This window comes from Elaeis guineensis, chromosome 1 (assembly GCF_000442705.2).
Source record: "Elaeis guineensis isolate ETL-2024a chromosome 1, EG11, whole genome shotgun sequence".
NCBI classification, from domain to species: Eukaryota; Viridiplantae; Streptophyta; class Magnoliopsida; order Arecales; family Arecaceae; genus Elaeis; species Elaeis guineensis.
Genome location: NC_025993.2, coordinates 170,233,578 through 170,254,277, shown reverse-complemented (window position 1 = coordinate 170,254,277; position 20,700 = coordinate 170,233,578). Strand labels below are relative to the sequence as shown.

Genomic DNA, 20,700 nt, shown 5'->3' with positions numbered 1-20,700 from the left:
GGGATCATCGACCATTATCTGATCTTCTAAAATTTTTTCGTGCCATTCGATAATAGAGCTTTATCATGCGCACCTGTATTGTGCACGACTGTCATGGATGGCCGTTAAATGCATGGGACAAAAATTTCTACCTAACGTGTGCATGGACGGAGAAACAATTTGGATTGCGTGGAATCTAATTGCATTGTATCTCTCTGGAAGATGTGGCCGATCTGAGTCTCATCAGGATCGTCGGTGAATCATCGAGATGGCCCATCGAACAATGACCGAGATCAAAAAATTATCCATAAACACTATAAAATAATAATTTAATTTTAATTAATTTCAACCATCCTACTTGCATTATAAATGGATCGGCCAGTGAAGGGTGATTAATCGTACATATACAATTCAAGATTCTACCGGCTGTAATTCTTTGCGTTGGCCTACGCAACTACCCCTCCATGATCAATTAATGGGTGGCAGGTGACGGTCCGCGTCATGGCTAAATAATCAAATCTGATAGGACATAGATTTGGACGTGTTGCAAAATATTTTAAAGCTTGATGTATGAATCTCATAAAATATCTATCACCCAAGGAATATTATTTTTAAAATATTTTATGAGGCCGTTATACGTTCCATCAAATATCTATCACCTTTAAAAAAATTATTGTCTGCACGGCAACCATCGCTGACAGCTAGTTCCTACAAATCCCAACCTTTAAATATGTATGTCGATATTTTATTATAAAATCCAGCAGCCAAATTGACCATATGCACGACTACGTAGACCGTAATTTCTCATCACCTGAGGGACTAGTCTGATTAAGATATATTAAATTATAAAAAAAATTTGATGATTCTTAAAAATTATTTATCTAAAAAATTAATTAGAAAAAATAAATTTGATCATATTCAATTATGAGAATTATTCCGAAAAAATGGTACTTGAAAATGATTATTATATTTGATTAATAAGCTTATATAAAAAAATTATCAAATTTTTGATAATATTTTTAAATAAATAATTTAAATACTTACAGTTTTTTCTCAATTCATTTATGGGATATTTATGATTCACTTACATAAATACCTTTAATATTGATTATTTCAAATATTAAAATATATTTATATAAATTAATTATATATTACAAAATATATTTCTTACTATAATTAATTAATAATATGTAAATAGATATATTAACTGTTAATAAATCCTATGTTATATTTATTGATAATAAATAAATATATGTCAATTATTTACTAATAATCAATATTTATTAATAGATATATTAATATATTAAGTAAATTAATATTTAATATAATATAATTAATATAATTAAGGTTATTTTCGTAAAGAGATGACATCAGTGATCAATGTGAAAATTAATACTACTCCTCAGTGGTACATGCTTTACTTTCTTTTTTTAGAAAAATAGTTATAGGATCCATCATTTATTTTAGAATATTGCTATGGTACTTCTCTATAATATTTTATATAAAAAAATATTTAAAATATATATTCCGTAAAGTAAAATATTTAAATCAATATATAAAGATACTTAAGGTATTTTATTCTTAACAAGCTTCACCAACTTGTTTATATTTTATTATTTTAAAAAAAATAATATTTTATTATTTTATTAATATTTTATTATAATTTTTATTATAAAAATATATTTAAGATATTATTTTTTATTATTATTTTTTAATTTTTTGATGATCATCGGATCGAGAATTTTGAGAGATCTAATCTTTTGTTAATTTTTTCGTTATCTTATTATTGTTATTTTTTTTGGACTTTTCAGCCTGCGTGTTTCACGAGGTCACGTCTTGTCATACGTGTCCCTGTGTCCACGGATTTGTAAAAGCATTATACAAAGAGAGAACATTTTCGTTGGATTAGGCTGACACGGTCGTGGATAATATTTATTAGTCAGAAGAAGACAAAAAATAATAAATATATGATAAATATTGTCCACATAAAGAAGGCTACCGACATAACCGAAGCATCGAGAAATTTAAGCAACGTTCGGGAACCCCACTTTTTGGCTTGGGAACGAGGCCGTTTTCGCACGGGTGGGCATGGAAATGGCCGCAAAAGATAGGAGGGGCATGGTGGAGGTAGTGGAGTCCAGTTTCGTTGTTCCAAGCGAGGAGACCCCAAAGCAGGAGGTCTGGCTTTCTAATCTAGATCTATGGTTTGGTACGCATTACACCGCCACCGTCTTTGTCTACGTGCCCAATGGAGACCCGAACTTCTTCTCCGTGGAGGTCTTGAAGGCGGCCCTCGGCAAGGCGCTGGTCTCCTTCTACCCCATGGCCGGGAGACTCGTGGTGAACCGTTGTGGCCGGGCTGAGATACAGTGCACCGGGGAGGGCGTCCTCTTTGTGGTGGCTCGATCCAATTTCACTCTCCGTGATTTCGAGGATTTCACACCACCAACGGAGGTGAGGCCGTTATTGGTGCCTCCAGTGGAGTCAGTTGAGCCTCCTTCGATCTTGATCATGTTTCAAGTGAGCTCCGAATCTCCTCTCACTCGTTTTTTTTATGGTTATGTTATGATGATGCTGGGTATTTTACTTCTGCTTTACGGCCATCGCATTTTCTGTATGCGACCGACGAACGCACGTAATATCAGAAATGCTATGGCACCCAAAATTGGTGGCCCCGAAAAAAGGGGCAAAAAAAAAAGCAATCAAATTATGGCAAAAGAATAGCAGTAAGTATAGTACGCAAGATAGCAGCAGCAGATGCTGCAAAATGGTCGGTCGTCGATCTGAAATCAAATCGAAATCATTGCAGGTAACATTTCTCAAGTGCGGCGGTGTGTGCTTGGGTGTCAACCTACACCATTCCGCGACCGACGGCCTCGGCGTTCTCCACTTCCTCAATACATGGTCTGACATCGCCCGAGGCGTTGGCCTGAGGGCCCCTCCCTTCCTCGATCGCACCCTCCTCCAACCTCGGTCCCCTCTGACCATCCTCTTCGGCCATGTCGAGTACCTCTGCCTGCCATCAGAAGATCCCTCAAAGGCGGTCATCCCCCTCGCCGAACCTATGATCCTAAAAATATCCAGAGACCAGCTCGATTCCCTCAAGAACAGCTGCAGCGGAAACAGAGCAGGCGTCTCCACCTTCAGGGCGCTCGCGGCACACATATGGCGGTGCGCATGTGTGGTCCGCAAGCTTCCAAGCTTTCGAGAGACGCGGCTGTACATAAGCACCGATGCTCGTAACCGCCTGAAGCCGCCGCTCCCGCCGACCTACTTGGGCAATGCTGCCTTTCGGACGTCGGCAGTCGCGACGGCGGGGGAGGTCATATCTGGTCCACTGGAGCATCTGGCTGAGAAGATCCATGCCGCTACTGTTCGATCAAATGACGAGTTCGTCAGGTCACTGATAAACTTTTTCGAGATAGCGAACATGAGGCGTATGCATCCAATGTCGTGGGCGCTGCGGGGCACTAACATATATGTTGTTAGCTGGCTGAGGTTGCCGATCTACGAGGCTGACTTCGGCTGGGGGAAGCCGGTCTTCATGGCCCTGGCAAGACGGCGCTCGCCAAGTGGAATGGTGCACATTATGCGCAGCCCTGGAGACGATGGGGGGATTTCAGTGATGGTGGCATTAGAGGCGGAGAACATGCCGACGTTCAAGAAGTTGTTCTATGAGGAGTTGGACGGGGTAGAATCAGCTTAGTCATGCTTTCATTCCAGGAACTTCCTTATGGTCTCTTTTTCAGTTTATTTGCGTCTGGGAATCTGCCGCTTAGCAGAGTTTCACCTAAAATTATTTGGATCCTCCAATTGCTTGTCGATTGTGTCATTATCCATGTCGTCCTTATCTAAGCCTCTAGATAGCCGTGGAATGGAACGAAGTTTAGCGTTCCGTGTTTGTCTATGATATCAGCAGTATGCGTAGTAGGCATTCAGCTAATGGAATCCTCTGTTATCGCTTACGAATTATCTAAACTCCCAACATCCAATGTATGGTACAATACCAACTCCGGATAAATTGCATTGCTGAAAGAGTATTGCTTGGGGGCCCATAAGTATTTTCTTAAGTCAGAGGGAGACAAATTAGACAATCCAACACTGATAAAGATCGTAAGCTCACAAATTTACCCTATGTGATGTGACTAGGTGTTTGATGAAAGAGCACGGTTCTCTATTGTGCACCCCACGGTATGATGCACAACACACCGTTCATCGCAAAATAGATATTCGCATGCTCATGACGTGCGATCATGTGCAGCCATCCATCATTTGATGGATTGAATATGTACCGGATTGTATGGTGCACAGCAAAAAATCTGCGCTGTCGATAAAAAAAGAGCTGCCATTAAAATTTTTACGGAGGGTACTTGCTAAATCGCCACATTAGCCCATCCGCAATTGACTCTGAAGCTCCTAAATTTTTAGTGGCATGGTTCCGGTATGTGTGTCGTTGAGCCAAGTCACGGTTCAACATAATTTCTACACAGGATTAATAAATACCTCGGCCTGATCCCAAACGAAATGTTCATATATGCTAACCCAGATATACGTCAAAACCTAACTTAATTTGCCTTTTTTTTCTTTTGGAAAGAGGAGCTGCCGCTTTACTATAAAAGACAGTGCATGACAAACTAAGTCTGTGGGGTACAACGGATACTACAAAGCCGGAACCAAAACGATAGAATATAAATGCATGACAAGCTTACATAACTTGAGACGAAACTGGAATATGGAGTGTTGCAACTGAGCACCTGATGATCTTGATATAGAAACTTTTAATGTAAATGCGGAAAAATTTAACGTACCTCTAGACATTTGTTATTAAAACCTAATTGAATCAATGATAAAAAAAGTTATGAAAATACCGAAAGATGAATCTTGTATTTTCTACCTTGCTCCTGTCTTACTTTTATCCTTCAAAACAGCACTTTTAGTCTATGCCAGAGGATCTCGAAAGTCTGAAGAATAGTCATAAGATATATAGACTGTTGGTGCAAAAATCCGCCTGCACCGGAGAAGCTGGAGTAGTGGGGGTTGCGGTCGTCGCCGGGACCTGCAAAAGAAGTCTAAACCGGAGGTGGGGTTGCTCCGGCAAGACCCTCCGACGCTCAAGTCAGTTTTCTGCCTCAACAAGAATGGAGTGTTCGAACGAAAATTTTAGCAGAGTTCCTAGGTAAAAATGAGAGCTTAAAGAATAACGTATCTGGGGCCCCCTTTTATAGGTGGAGGGGGCAGCAGACTGATAGCGATATCTGTAACCGTCTGGCAGTGGGCTGCCCAGGGTCAGGCGGAGTTTATTGCGAAGAGTAGTGGAGTAGCCCGTGGCTATCACCGGGGCATGCTCGTGGAGTCTGCCGCGGGGAGTGGAGCGGCGTCCATTGTCGCGACTTACCAGAGGATGGAAGAATCGCGCGGTATCCGTCGTGGGAAGTGGAGCAAGATCGTGACTGTTATTGTGGCCTGCCCGGGAGTGATGGAGCCGCGTTGAATCCGTCGCAGGAAGTGGAGCAGTGCTGTGGCCGTTACTGCGGCCTGCCAGGGAGTAATGGAGCCGCGTAGGATCCACCGCAGGGAGTAATGGAGCCGCGTAGGATCCACCGCAGGGAGTGGAGCAGAATCATGGCCGTTACTATGGCCTGCCAGGGAGTCCAGACTTGTCGGCTGAAGTTCGGTTGGAGTCTGTAGCTGGAGTCGAAAACGAAGTCTGGCTCTTGTAGGAGCTCGGACGAGGTCTGGCTCTCATAGGAGTCTGGGCGAAGTCTACCTGCAACCACAGTCAGGGGTGAAGTCCGTCTCCCTTAGGAGTCCGGATGAAGTTTACCATCAATCGAGGTCGGGGATGAAGTCCGGCTCCCGTAGGAGTCCGGGCGGAGTCTTCCCGTAGCCGGAGTTGGAGACGAGGTCTGGCTCCTTTAGGAGTCTGGGCGAAGTCTTTTTTCAGTCGGAGTTGGGGACGAGGTCTGGCTCCCGTAGGAACTCGGGCGGAGTCTACCTGCAGTTGGAGTTGGGAGTGAAGTCCGGCTCCCGTAGGAGTCCGGACGAAGTTTACCTGCAATTAGAGTCAGGGACGAAGTCCGGCTCCCGTAGGAGTCCGGACGAAGTTTACCTGCAGCTGGAGTAGTGGGCGGAGTCCGGCTCCCGTAGGAGTCTGGACAAAGTCTGTAGGGGAAGTCGTGGGCGAAGTTTGGCTCCCGTAGGAGTCCGGACAAAGTCTGCCTGCAATTAAAGTCAGAGGCGAAGTCCGGCTCCCGTGGGAGTCCGGATGAAGTTTACCCTCAGTCGAGGTCGGGGATGAAGTCCGGCTCCCGTAGGAGTCCGGGCGGAGTCTTCTCGTAGCCGGAGTTGGAGACGAGGTCTGGCTCCCGTAAGAGCCCGGACAAAAATCTGTTAGTTGTAGGAATCTACCGTTGGAGAAGTTCAACCGTTGGCGAAGTCCGGGGTAGTTCGGATTGGAGTTGAACCTGACTGGAAGAAGTCTGGAAGGGATTCGGGGAGTAGCTGATAGTCGTAGAAAGTTGGCTGGCGGCGGAGCTTAGTGAGCGCTTAGGGCGGTTTAATAGATAACTGGGGAAACTCATGTTGAAGGAGCTCGGGTGGTGTAGTGGGAGTTCGTCCGTCGGGGGAATTCAGTCAGCACTGTGGGAATCCGGCTGTTGGAGAAGTCCGGAGAGATACCGTCTGCGATCGAAAGTCGGAGGGATCTTGGGAGGTTCAATCCTGTTAAGAACTTCGGCTGAGGATATTTTATACCCAACACCAGTCCCCCTTCTTCTGAGTTTGAATTTCGAATGAAGGAAGTACAGAAAGATTGCCACAGCCGAAGTTCCTCCCTCGATGTCCGTGCGCGATCGTCCTCAGATATTTTGGCATTTAATGCGCGCATGCTGGAGCCTTTTTTCGATTAGGGCGACCCGAAGAGTCTTTTCGAAACTCCCATCGGGACGTGATCCTAAGCGTCGTGCCATGAAAGTCTGCGAACGGTCAACCCTAGGTCACGGTGAGTGGGACACGCGGGACATGTGGTGGGCACTGGTTGGCTTAGGGACACCTGCCACCATAACTGTGCCAGGCTCCGTTGCCTATTTAAGCCCCCACCTTTCCTCCAGGAGCCTCACGATATCTTTCTTTCGCCTGAGAGCTTAGCCACTCAGCCACTCCATCGGTGCCCCTTCCGACTTCGAGCATCCTTCGCGCCAGTCTTTGCCATCTCCGTCGGCTCTCCGCCATTTCCAGTCCCCCGAGTCTCTCCAAGGGGTTCCCCTGCCGGGGCCTCCACCCCGGAGGCCAATCTCAAGATGATGCCATGGACTAAGAAGAGTGCAAGGAGGAGAACAGCAGTCTGCGAGTTCTCCGGTTGTCAAACTGCCGCTGAGGGTTCCCGCCGCCTTAAATGGGGCTCAAGGGAGAATTCCTTCAACAATAGGGGTTTAATAACGGGAACAACCGGTGAAGGCATTCCGCCTGAGAACCTCAGAGTAGCCGAACGGGGCGACACCGGTCAAGGGGGCTGAGCTTTCGTCACAAGCCGTGGCGGGATCCTTGATGTCGTCGGGGCCGAGGGACCAGAAGCGGTCGGCGCCGATGGCAGGGCAGCAAAACTTGTTACGGGGACGGTGGAAGTAGCGCATACCGACCTTACCGGAACACCCAGGATGGTGGTTGTCATGGAGCACATGGCGGTAGCGCACGTCTCTGGTGCCACCGTTGCCTCTAGGGTAATTTCAGTTCTTCTTGAAACAGGTCATCGTCGCCGCTGCCGTTGCCCTCGCTGCCCCCTGGAATCTATCCCATCCTTTTCCCCCTAGGGTTGGGATTTTGGAGGTGGAGCAGAATGAGGCGGGGGGCGAGAGCCGAGAGGCTTGTCACACGTACTGGAAAATGCTGCTGGGAAGGACAGAATCGGGAAGAGAAGTCTATAGCTCGAAGTGGCCTCCGGTGTATCCCTTTCGAGTCTTGTAATAATGTTTTCTTTTTCTGACCCTCCGGGTCTTGTAACGTACATCTGGTTAATTGAGAAATGAGAAGGAGATTTTGTTACTTCGTTCGCGCTTTGCGTCGAATTGTTGTCTGCCGAACTTCTTTCCTTTACCATTGTTGTTGTTGTATTCCCTTCACTCTACTTCTCTTCTTTCCTTCTTTTCTTCCTTTTCTTCTTCTTTTTCTTTTTTTTTTTTTTTTTGACGTCGTCCGTAGGTCGCCGGTAGTTGTCACGTCAGCTCGCCTTTCAGTTGTCCTTCTCCCTTAACCTCAATGGCTCTACGATGTATATTTGACGAATAATATAAGAGGAGAATTTTCTGCTACTTCTTTTACTCGTGTGTTGAATTGTCGCTTGCCGAGCTTCTTTTCGGCCTTTGCGTCGTTCATAGGTATCCGATTGCCATCGTATCGACTCGTCTTTTTCGTCCGTGGCCGCAGATTCATTTGGGGCCGCTCGGGTTTGGCGCCCCCCATCAGGGCTCGAGCTCGGAGGTCTGAGCTTCCGTCACCCTGAGGAAGTCATCTCATCTCGGGCTTGCGTTGAAAGCTTCCTTGAAAGCTGGGGTACTTGATAAGAACCCCAACTCTCACTAAGACGGGGTTCTCTGCATCTTTGACACTGTTTGTTTTTCATTCATCGCTAACGTAGTCCATCACTTTCCCTTTTAACTCCTCTCCCCTTTTTCCTTTTCGAGTGGGATTTTTCCCTCCGCTCTTGGTGGGGCTGCGGGAGTCCGACTGCCGTAGGTGAAGTCGGGGTGAGGTCCGGCTCCCGTGGGAACCCGAACGGAGTCTACCTGCAGTTGAAGTCAGAGGTGAAATTTGGCTCTCGTAGGAGTCCGGGCGGAGCTTACCAGCAGTCGAAGTCGGGGACGAAGTCCGGCTCCCGTAGGAGTCCGAACGAAGTTTACCTGTAGTTGAAGTTAGAAATGGAGTCCGGCTCCCGTAGAAATCTGGAGGAAGCTTATTTGCAGTTGAAGTTGGAGATGGAGTTCGGCTCCCGTAGGAGTCTGGAAGAAGTTTTATTGCGAAGGGGCCGCTGGGGAAGGTCCCCCTTTTTCTCATCTGGTCTTGAATGATCGGACCTTAATTGATGTCGGGGTGAGGTTCTTTCCCTATTTCTGTCATAACAGGTTTCACCTCTGGTTAGGGCGAGGTTCGTCTCTTGTCTCTAACACGGCTGTAGGGGCACATATGGGCGTCGCTGGGCCCTTCCCCCCATCCGGTCTAAAGAGAACCGGGCCTTCGACTTTGCTCAAGTTAGGGCGAGGTTCTCCTCCTGTCCCTAACAGGGCTGTGGGGGCGCATATGGGCATTGCAGGGCCTCTCCCTCCATCTGGTCTAAAGAGAACCGGACCTTTGACTTTGCTCAAGTTAGGGCGAGGTTCTCTTCCTGTCCCTAACAGGGCTGTGGGGGTGCATATGGACGTTGCAGGGCCTCTCCCCCCATCCGGTCTAAAGAGAACCGGGCCTTCGACCTTGCTCAAGTTAGGACGAGGTTCTCCTCCTGTCCCTAATAGGGCTGTGGGGGCGCATATGGGCGCTGCAGGGCCTCTCCCCCCATCCGGTCTAAAGAGAATCGGGCCTTCGACTTTGCTCAAGTTAGGGCGAGGTTCTCCTCCTGTCCCTAACAGGGCTGTGGGGGCGCATATGGGTGCTGCAGGGCCTCTCCCCCCATCCGGTCTAAAGAGAACCGGGCCTTCGATTTTGTCGAGATGAAGTCCTCCTCCTGCTTCCGACATAGTTTGTTTTGATTGCCCTGTCGGTATAGGCTTGTGCCAAGGGAGGAGACATATAGATATGCAACTTTTATTTAAAATAAAGTTATCGGTAATACAATTGTAGGTTTTTTGAGCTCCATGATCGTGGGAGGTCTGCTCCTCCGAGCTCCTTGAGGTAATAAATTTCGGGCCGAACTACTTCTTTGACCTCATACGGGCCTTCCCAGTTTGGGGCGATCTTCCCTCGATCTTGAGGTTGCGAGACAGCGGCTCGTCGAAGTACTAGATCTCCTGCTCTAAAGACTTTATTCTTGACCCGAGAATTGTAATAGCGGGCGACCTTCTGTCTGTAGGCTGCCATCCGAACTTGAGCTACCTCCCGCTTTTCTTCCAGCAAGTCAAGGTTGGCTTTAAGACCTTGCAAATTTTGATGTTCGCTGAATGCCATGACTCGTGCCGACGGGAGTTTAAGCTCAATTGGAATGACGGCCTTCGTTTCGAAGGCTAAAGCAAAAGGAGTCTCTCCCGTGGGCAGTCTTTGGGTAGTTCGATACGCCCACAGTACATGATAAAGTTTGTCTACCCAGGTTCCCTTCGCCTTTTCAAGCCTCGTCTTGATCTCTTGCAGCAGGGTTCTGTTGGTCACTTCAGCTTCGCCGTTCGCTTGAGGATGGGCTACTGATGTGAAGTTGTGAGAGATATTTAGATCTTCATAGAATTCGGCGAATCTTGCTCCCGCGAACTGCCGCCCGTTATCAGTGATTAGGGTTCTCGGCAGACCGAACCTGCAAACGATTGACTTCCAGACGAAATCTTGCACTTTAGCTTCTGTGATTTTTGCCAGTGGTTCGGCTTCGACCCACTTGGTGAAGTAGTCAATCACTATCAGGAGGAACTTCCTCTGCCTCGACGCCATGGGAAAGGGTCCAAGGATGTCCATCCCCCATTGTGCAAAAGGCCATGGGGCACTCAAGGGTGTAAGCTCGGTGGCGGGCTGTCTCTGAATGTTGGCATATCTCTGGCATCGGTCACATTTTCTGACGTATTCAATCGAGTCATGGTGTATCGTCGGCCAGTAATATCCTTGGCGGAGCAACTTGTGGGATAAAGATCTAGCCCCCAGATGGCTTCCGCAGATTCCTTCATGCACTTCCCACAAGGCGTAGTCAGCTTCCGAAGGCCGGAGATATTTTAAAAGGAGGAAAGAGTATGATCTCTTGTACAACTTGTCCTCATAAAGGATGTATCGGGAGGCTTGATTTCGGAGCTTCCGAGCTTCTTTCACATCCTAAGGGAGAACCCCGTCTCTGAGATATGTTATTAGTGGATCGATCCAGTTGGGCTCGTGGTCAATTTCCATCACGGGCTGTGATTCTTCCGTACTCGGACACTTGAGCACTTCAAAGAGAACACCTTTGGGTAATTCGGCCGGAGCCAGCGTTGCCAGTTTGGAGAGAAGGTCGGCCCTGGTATTTTCCAACCTCGGAATCTGCCTGATGTCAAAGCTGCTGAAGGCGGAGGCGAGCTCCTTTACCTTTTCAAGATATTTAGCCATGCTGTCCTCCCACGCTTCGTAGTTTCTGTTGACTTGTCCCACTACTAGTTGAGAGTCGCTGTGGACCCAAAGCCGATCTATTCCCAGCTCTTTGGCGATCCTCAGTCCTACGATCAGAGCTTCATATTCCGCTCCGTTGTTCGTTGCGGGGAACTCGAAGCGCAGAGCGTACCCCGCGATGATTTTCTCCAGACTGATCAAGATCAGGCCTGCACCTGCGCCTGACATGTTGGAAGACCCGTCCACATAGAGGGCCCAAAAGCAATCAGAGGGATCTGCTTCATCTTTGGGAGAGTTCGATCGGGGCATCAGGCCGTCAATTTCACCTTGTTCAGGTTCGGCCTCCTCTGGGATAGTACACTCCACTATGAAATCTGTCAATATCTGGGCCTTCACTGCTGGCCTGGGTCGATAGTTGATGTCAAATTCTGTGAGCTCGATCGCCCATTTTGCCATCCTCCCGGAGGCATCCGCCCGGTGCAGAATCGCCTTGATCGGTTGGTCGGTGAGTAGCGTTACGGTGTGCCCTTGAAGGTAGGGTCGGAGCGTCCGGACTGCAATCAACAAGGTGTAAGTCAGTTTTTCTAATTTGGTATACCTGGTCTCGGTATCTCTCAATGCGTGACTGACGTAGTAGATCGATCATTGGACTTTTGCTTCTTCTTTGACAAGGACTGCCGCAAGGGCCATGGGAGAGACCGCCAGGTATAAAAACAGTTCCTCTCCAGGCTCTGGCTTTGCCAACAGTGGGGGTGAGCCGAGGTAGCTCCTTAATTTTTCGAACGCCTGTTGGCACTCAAGGGTCCAACAGAAGTTCTTCGGCTGCTTGAGAGTTTGGAAAAAGGATAAGCACCATTCGGCTGACCTCGCGACAAAGCGATTCAGGGCTGCTACTCTCCCTGTAAGGCGCTGAACCTCTTTTATCGACCTTGGGGCGGTCATCTCCTGGATGGCATGAATTTTTTCTGGATTGGCCTCAATCCCTCGCTCCGACATCATGAAGTCCAGAAACTTTTCTGAGGTCACTCCGAAAGTGCATTTAGTCGGATTCAGCTTCATTTTATATTTTCGGAGGGCGTCGAAGGTCTCCTCGAGGTCGGCGATGTGGTCCATGGAAGATTTACTTTTGACGAGCATGTTGTCCACGTAGATCTCCATGTTGCGGCCGATCTGCTCCTTGAAGATTTTGTTCATCAACCGCTGGTAGGTTGCGCCTGCATTTTTGAGGCCGAAAGGTATGACCCAATAACAGTAAAGGCCACGGTTAGTAATGAAAGCAGTCTTTTCTTCATCTTCCGATGCCATCCTGATTTGATTATAGTCAGAGAATGCATCCATGAAGGTGAGGAGCTCATGGCCCGAGGTTGCGTCCACCAGTTGATCGATTCTGGGAAGGGGGTAGCTGTCCTTTGAGCAGGCCTTATTCAGCTTTTTGAAGTCTATGCACATCCTCCACTTGTCGTTTGGTTTTTTGATTAGGACAACGTTGGAAATCCAATCAGGATAATTGACTTCCCTAATGAATCCAGCCTTAAGGAGTTTGTCCACTTCCTCGACTATCGCCTTCTGCCTCTCTGGTGCATGACCTCGAATTTTTTCTTTCGTCGATCGATACTTGGGATCGACGACCAGACGGTGCTCCATGACTTCCATGTCAATCCCCGGCATGTCTGCTGGAACCCAAGCGAAAATGTCCGCATTCTTTCATAGAAAATCGATGAGATGCGTCCGCACCTCCTCCCCCAGGTTGGAGCAGATCATCGCCACATGCTCCGCGTTCCCATCGTTCAGAGGGATCGATATCAGATCTTTGATTGTACTGCCCCTCTCTTCAGTGAGGTCGTCGCGAGCATCCAGCCCATCAACTGGACAGGGGTTGAATTGGTCGCTTCTTTGCAAGGCTATGTTGTAGCAGTGTCTGGCCAGGGCTTGGTCTCCTCGGACCTCTCCGATCCCCTGGTTGGTAGAGAATTTCAACTTCAAATGGTAGGTTGACACGATGGCTCGGAGAGCATTGAGGCCAGATCGACCGAGGATTGCGTTGTAGGCTGACGGCGCCTTCACCACCAGGAAATTCACCAGAGCCCTGGATTACCTTGGATATCGACCTGCGGCCACAGTCAAAGCTATCATTCCCTCCACTGGAACAGCGTCGCTGGTAAACCCTACTAGAGGGGAGCTAATCGGCTTCAAATGACCGTCAAGGATGGACATTCTTGAAAAGACATCGTAGAACAAAATATCGGTCGAACTTCCATTGTCGACGAGAATGCGACGGGCGTCGTAATCTGCTATATTCAAAAAAACTACAACCGCATCGTTATGAGGGAATTGAACTCCCCGAGCATCTTCTTCAGTAAAGGTTATGGGCTCCTCAATCTTTTGTCGCTTGGGGGGTACGGCCAGTACGTTGGTTGCTTCCTGCCGGGATCCTCCTGAGATGGTGTTGGCGAAATACGTCAAAGGCTGATTGTCCGACCGCTCCATGCCGGCGACCATTGCCGGAGGATGTGGGGCCTGAGAAACCAGAGGCGAGGTCGGAGCCTGAGATCTGGCCGCGGAGGTCGTGGGTCACCGTGTGGATGCTTCGCGAGAAGGCATTGGGCGAGGATCAAGTGGGAGAAGAAGAAGTAGATGTCGGAGAAGATGACCAGAGGCGATCCCGTTGAGCGCTCCTTTAAGAACAAGGGTACTGCGAAGGTTCAGCCCCTTCCTCTAGCACCAATCCTGTTGGTGCAAAAATCCGCCTGCGTCGGAGAAGCTGGAGTGGTGGGGGTTGCGGTCGTCATCGGGACCTGCAAAAGAAGTCTAAACCGGAGGTGGGGTTGCTCCGGCAAGACCCTCCGACGTTCAATTCAGTTCTCTGCCTCAACAAGAATGGAGTACTAGAACGAAAATTTTAGCAGAGTTCCTAGGTAAAAATGAGAGCTTAAAGAATAACGTATCTGGGGCCCCCTTTTATAGACGGAGGGGGCAGCAGACTGATAGCGACATCTGTAACCGTCTGGCAGTGGGCTGCCCAGGGTCAGGCGGAGTTTGTTGCGAAGAGTAGTGGAGTAGACCCATGGCTATCACTGGGGCGTGCCACGTGGAGTCTGCCGCGGGGAGTGGAGCGGCGTCCGTTGTCGCGACTTACCAGAGGATGGAAGAATCGTGCGGTATCCATCGCAGAAAGTGGAGCAAGATCGTGGCTGTTATTGTGGCCTGCCCGAGAGTGATGGAGCCGTGTGGAATCCGTCGCAGAAAGTGAAGCAGTGTTGTGGCCGTTACTGCGGCCTGCCAGGGAGTAATGGAGCCGCGTAGGATCCGCCGCAGGGAGTGGAGCAGAATCGTGGCCGTTACTACGGCCTTTCAAGGAGTCCAGACTTGTCGGCTGAAGTTCGGTTGGAGTCTGTAGCTGGAGTCGAAAATGAAGTCTGGCTCCTGTAGGAGCTCGGACGAGGTCTTGCTCCCGTAGGAGTCTGGGCGAAGTCTACCTGCAACCACAGTCAGGGGTGAAGTCTGGCTCCCTTAGGAGTCCGGATGAAGTTTACCATCAATCGAGGTCGGGGATGAAGTCCGGCTCCCATAGGAGTCCGGGCGGAGTCTTCCCGTAGCCAGAGTTGGAGACGAGGTCTGGCTCCTGTAGGAGTCTGGGCGAAGTCTTCTTTCAGTCAGAGTTGGGGATGAGGTCTGGCTCTCGTAGGAGCCCGGGCGGAGTCTACCTGCAGTTGGAGTTGGGAGTGAAGTCCGGCTCCCGTAGGAGTCCGGACGAAGTTTACCTGCAGCTGGAGTAGTGGACGGAGTCCGGCTCCCATAGGAGTCCGGACGAAGTCTGCAGGGGAAGTCGTGGGTGGAGTCCGGCTCCCGTAGGAGTTCGGACGAAGTCTGCAGGGGAAGTCGTGGGCGGAGTCTGGCTCCCGTAGGAGTCCGGATAAAGTCTGCCTGCAATTAAAGTCAGAGGCGAAGTCCGGCTCCCGTGGGAGTCCGGATGAAGTTTACCCTCAGTCGAGGTCGGGGATGAAGTCCGGCTCCCGTAGGAGTCCGGGCGGAGTCTTCCCGTAGCCGGAGTTGGAGACGAGGTCTGGCTCCCGTAGGAGTCTGGGCGGAAATCTGTTAGTTGTAGGAATCTACTGTTGGAGAAGTTCAGTCGTTGGCGAAGTCCGGGGTAGTTCGGATTGGAGTTGAACCTGACTGGAAGAAGTCTGGAAGGGATTCGGGGAGTAGCTGATAGTCGTAGAAAGTCGGCTGGCGGTGGAGCTTAGTGAGCGCTTAAGGCGGTTTAATAGATAACTGAGGGAACTCATGTTGAAGGAGCTCGGGTGGTGTAGTGGGAGTTCGTCCGTTGGGGGAATTCAGTCAGCACTGTGGGAATCCGGCTGTTGGAGAAGTCGGGGAGATACCGTCTGCAGTCGAAAGCCGGAGGGGTCTTGGGAGGTTCAATCCTGTTAAGAACTTCGGTTGAGGATATTTTATACCCAACATAGACTATACTAGAAATCTAAAAATTTAGATTGTTCATGTAACTTCTTCCTTCCATCAAAGAAGCTTGATCGAAGTGGAGTCTTTACTTTAATATATCCTTATCTCAAAAGAATTTTAATATGAGGGTTCAAAAGTTCAAGGCACTGTGATGTAATTGTTTGGAAAATGAGATATAGGGATTACCTCCATATTTGTTGTAGTCTGCCATATGTTGGATGTCAGTAGGCTCTATGTTGCGCCTCGCGGATCGACCTTAGTGGTTTGTTTCAAGGGCCATATGATGAAGAACTATACGATTTATGGGCTTTAATGTGCATGGCCTTTAATACTTGGAATTTCCCAAATGGCATTTTGCCAAAAGGATTGACTGGGGCATCCTTCCCTGGAAGGTGTGATTTTTGAAGCCATTAGGGCAATGAAGTTTGGCGCACGACTAGGGAGGGTGATGGGGTGCACTCTTGTCCGCTTCCTCTATAAATGGAAGAGGTTTGCTGTTTGGATTTAAGCTTGCCCTATCTTATCTTCTTTGATGTCGCTGTTGCAGCATTTTTTTTGTAGTTGAGCAGCTGTTAGAAGTTTTTGAAGTCGCTGTGTGAAACTGTTGAAAATAAATAAACTTAATTGTGCTTTGGATCAAAAGATGTTTTTTTGTGTTCTCAAGACACCTTGTTTCAAGAGAAGGTATTGGAATTAGAAAACTAAATTAATGTTATCTTGTTATTAGCAATGACTCTTGGTATTTTCTATGAAATGCACTTAGAATTTCTCTCTTTGTATAAAACCAAAGTGTCATTCATAATTATGACTCTTGGTATTTTATGTAGAGGATAGTTGAAGGGTTGTAAAATTATCTATATAAAGGGATGTACTTGAGTCACTTTAAAAAAAAAGAGAGTTGAAGGAATATCAAACAAAGCTAAAGTTCTCTTCTTGCAAAAATCTCTATCCTCTTCATTTCTTAGTAAGAAATACTTCAATATTCCTCTCTTCCTCTATCCACCACAACAAAGTGGTATCAGAGCTATGGCTAATGTAGGAGGACTTTCACAATTTCCTCTTCCTCGTCTTACCAACACCAACTATAAGAATTGGAGTATCTATATGAAGGCGTTGCTTGGATCTCAAGATATTTGGGACATAGTTGAAAGAGGTTATGAAGAAGCCGGAGAAGTGGATACTCTTACGGTGCAACAACGAGAGGTCCTGCGGGATAAGAGGAAGAAAGATAAGAAGGCTTTCTACTTCATCTATCAAGCCGTAGATGAGTCAGCTTTTGAGAAGATTGCAGCGGCCACAACCTCTAAAGAAGCATGGGAGATTCTTCAAAATGCATACAAAAGAATTGAGAAAGTGAAGAAAATTCGCCTTCAAACTCTTAGAGGTGAATTTGAAGCCCTACAAATGAAAGAGTCCAAATCCATCTCGAATTTCTTTACAAGAGTCTTGACCATTGTAAACCAATTGAGGAGAAATGGTGAGATACTTGATGACAATTGGGTCGTAGAGAAAATCCTACGATCTTTGGACCACAAATTTGATTATGTTGTGGTGGCCATTGAAGAGTCCAAAGATTTGGACACTATGACGGTGGATGAGCTTATGGGTTTGCTTCAAGCCCATGAACAAAGAATACTAAAGAGAAGACAAGAGCTATTGGAGCAAGTTCTACAAAGCAAGCTCTCCGTCAATGACAAGAAGGATGAGTCAAGAGGCGAAAGTAGCCAAAGAAGCCGTGGTCGTGGTCGAGGATGTGGTCGTGGTAGAGATCAAGGTGGAGCCTATGGTCGTGGTAGAGGCCATGGTGACCACAACAATGTTGAGGAAGGTAACCAAAATCATGGAGGAAGAGGATAAAGAGGTAGAGGCCGAAAGTATGACAAAGGTCAAGTTCAATGTTACAATTGCAATAAGTTTGGGCATTACTCTTTTGAGTGCTACTCTAATCAATCTAATCAAGTTCATAAGAAAGCAAATTATGCCAAAAAAAATGATGATGAAGATGACGTGCTTCTACTAGCACGAAAAGGAGGAGATGCTACCAATCAAAATATGTGGTACTTGGACTCCGGTGCAAGTAACCACATGTCCGGGCATAAAGAAATTTTCATGGAGCTTGATGAATCGGTGAATGGTCATGTTTCATTTGGAGATGCTTCTAAGGTAAAGGTGAAGGGCATTGGTAAGATACTTATTCAACTCAAAGATGAAAGCCAACAATTTATTTTCAATATCTATTATGTGCCTGATATAAAAACCAACATTCTTAGTGTTGGGCAACTCTTAGAGAGAGGATTTGATATGCAACTGAAAGAAGGAAGCTTCTATTTAAGGAAATAAAATAAATTGATTGCTCAAGTTCCTATGTCAAATAACCGCATGTTTATGCTAAATATAAATCATGTTATTGCTAAATGTCTAAGTGCATGTATGAAGGATGTTTCTTGGCTTTGGCATTTACGGTTCGGACATGTAAACTTCGGTGCTCTAAAACTTCTTTCAAGTAAGAGAATGGTAAAGGGGCTGCCCTATATTGATGCCCCTAATAATATATGTGAGGGATGTGTTTTTGGCAAACATCCAAGGAGGAGCTTTCCAAAGGAGTCTTATAATAAAGCAAAAACACCACTTCAACTCATCCATACCGACATTTGTGGACGATTACTCCTAGCTCATTTGGAGGTCGTCGTTATTTTCTAACTTTTATTGATGATTTTAGCAGAAAAATATGGGTGTACCTTTTGAAAGAAAAGTCAGAAGCATTTCAAGCTTTCAAGGAGTTTAAAGCTTTGGTGGAGAATCAAAGTGGTTATACTATCAAGGTGTTGCAGTCAGATCGTGGAGGAGAATTCACATTCAAGGAGTTTGAAATTTTTTACAAATCTCATGGCATTTGGAGACCCTTGATCGCACCATACTCATCTCAGCAAAATGGTGTCGCAGAAAGAAAAAATCAGACTATACTTGATATGGTTCGAAGTATACTTAAAACAAAAGAGATGCCGAAGGAGTTTTGGGGCGAGGCCGTCAATTGTGCGGTCTACTTGCTTAATAGATGTCCTACAAAAAATTTAGAAGGGATAACACCACAAGAAGCATGGAGTGGTTACAAGCCCAATATCTCTCATTTGAAGGTGTTTGGGTGCATAGCTTATGCACATATTCCAGATCAAAGGAGAAGCAAGTTAGATAATAAAAGTTTGTCATGCATCTTCATCGGATATGATCCAAGATCTAAGGCCTACAAACTCTATGAACCAAAAGAGAAGAAAGTCATTATAAGCCGAGATGTAGAGTTTCAAGAAGATGGCATTTGGAATTGGAACACTAACATGGTGATGATACAAGATGAAGAATAAATCAAGGAGCAAACTAGAGAACCAACACCACCTTCATCTCCTATTTCATCGGATGAAGAAAATTCAACATTAATAAAGACAAGGAGCATTCAAGATTTATATGAGGTGACAACTCCCCTAAATCTTATTTGTCTTTTTGCTAATGAAAAAATAATTTTTTTTAAAGATGCTATCAAAGATGAGAAGTGGAGGAAAGTCATAAATGAGAAGATAAAAGCCATAGAGAAGAATGAGACATGGGAACTCACTTCTCTACCAGAAGGTTTTGAATCGATTGGAGTAAAATAAGTTTTTAAAGTCAAAAAGAATGCACAAGATAAAGTGGAGAAATACAAAACATGACTTGTGGCTAAAGGCTACAAGCAAAAGGCCGAGATTGATTACGAGGAGGTCTTTGCTCCCGTTGCTCGAATAGAAACCGTTCGCTTGGTGATTTCTTTGGCAACTCAAAATAAATGGAAGATTTTTCAACTTGATGTCAAATAAGCCTTTTTTAATGGCTATTTGAATGAAAGAGGTATATATTGATCAACCTAAAGGTTATGTCAGAAGTGGGCAAGAAGACAAAGTGTTGAAATTAAAAAAGGCTCTTTACGGTTTGAAACAAGCACCTAGAGTTTGGAACTCAACAATTGATACATATTTCAAAGTTAATGGCTTTGTTCAATGCCCCTATGAACAAGCTCTCTATGTCAAAAAGAAGGATGAAAATATATTGCTTGTCTCATTATTTGTTGATGATCTTATCTTCACCGGCAATTCTACACAATTGATCAAAGAATTCAAACAAGCAATGGCGAAGGAGTTTGAAATGACTGACATGGGGCTTATGTCTCATTTTCTTGGCTTAGAGGTGAATCAATTAGAAAATGGAATTTTTCTTTCCCAAGAGCACTATGCAAAGGAAGTGGTTAAAAGGTTCAAGATGGAAGAATGCAATCCTATTAGCACAACAGTGGATTATGGTGCAAAATTATCCAAGAATGATGAAGGTAAGATAATTGATTCTACACTCTATAGAAGCTTGGTAGGATGTTTGAGGTACTTGACATGTACAAGACCAGATATACTATATGGTGTTGGTCTGGTGAGTCGATTCATGGAGGAACCAAAATCAACCCATTGGAAGGCGGCTAAGAGAATCCTACGCTACATTAAAGGTACTCTAAGCCTTGGTTTATTCTATTCTTATTCTAATAACTTTCAACTTGAAGACTATTCTGATAGTGATTGGGGTGGAGATATGGATGATCGAAAAAGTACTTTCGGATTTGTATTTCTCATAGGTGATACTGCATTCTCATGGATGTCAAAGAAGTAATTAATTGTTACTCTCTCAACTTGTGAAGCCGAATATATTGCAGCATCTACATGTGTTAGTCATGCAATATGGCTAAGAAACTTGCTAAAGAAAATTAATTTTGATCAAAATAAAGCTATACAAATTTATATTGATAGCAAGTCAGCAATTGCTTTGGGAAAAAATTCGGTCTATCATCAAAGGAGCAAACATATAGATGTTCGCTTTCATTCAATTTGGGAGCATGTGAAGAACAAAGATGTGGAGCTTATTTACGTAAAGACTCATGATCAAGTTGCGGATATTTTTACTAAACCACTTGGAGTTGATCTCTTCAACAAA

At 46.1% G+C, this 20,700-nt stretch overlaps 2 protein-coding genes across 2 annotated transcripts; both read left to right on the top strand.

The window, feature by feature from the left end:
- The first annotated feature begins 2,000 nt into the window (after positions 1–2,000).
- LOC105037184 (putrescine hydroxycinnamoyltransferase 1) lies at positions 2,001–3,944 on the top strand. The gene is made up of 2 exons (XM_073248187.1): positions 2,001–2,499; positions 2,789–3,944. Exons 1-2 carry the CDS (start codon positions 2,068–2,070, stop codon positions 3,683–3,685), a joined length of 1,329 nt encoding a protein of 442 aa, XP_073104288.1. The 5' UTR covers positions 2,001–2,067; the 3' UTR covers positions 3,686–3,944.
- Positions 3,945–16,725: 12,781 nt separating this feature from the next.
- Positions 16,726–20,379, top strand: LOC140857169 (uncharacterized). The gene is made up of 4 exons (XM_073255712.1): positions 16,726–17,527; positions 19,225–19,320; positions 19,574–20,050; positions 20,273–20,379. Exons 1-4 carry the CDS (start codon positions 16,726–16,728, stop codon positions 20,377–20,379), a joined length of 1,482 nt encoding a protein of 493 aa, XP_073111813.1.
- The last annotated feature ends 321 nt before the right edge of the window (positions 20,380–20,700 follow it).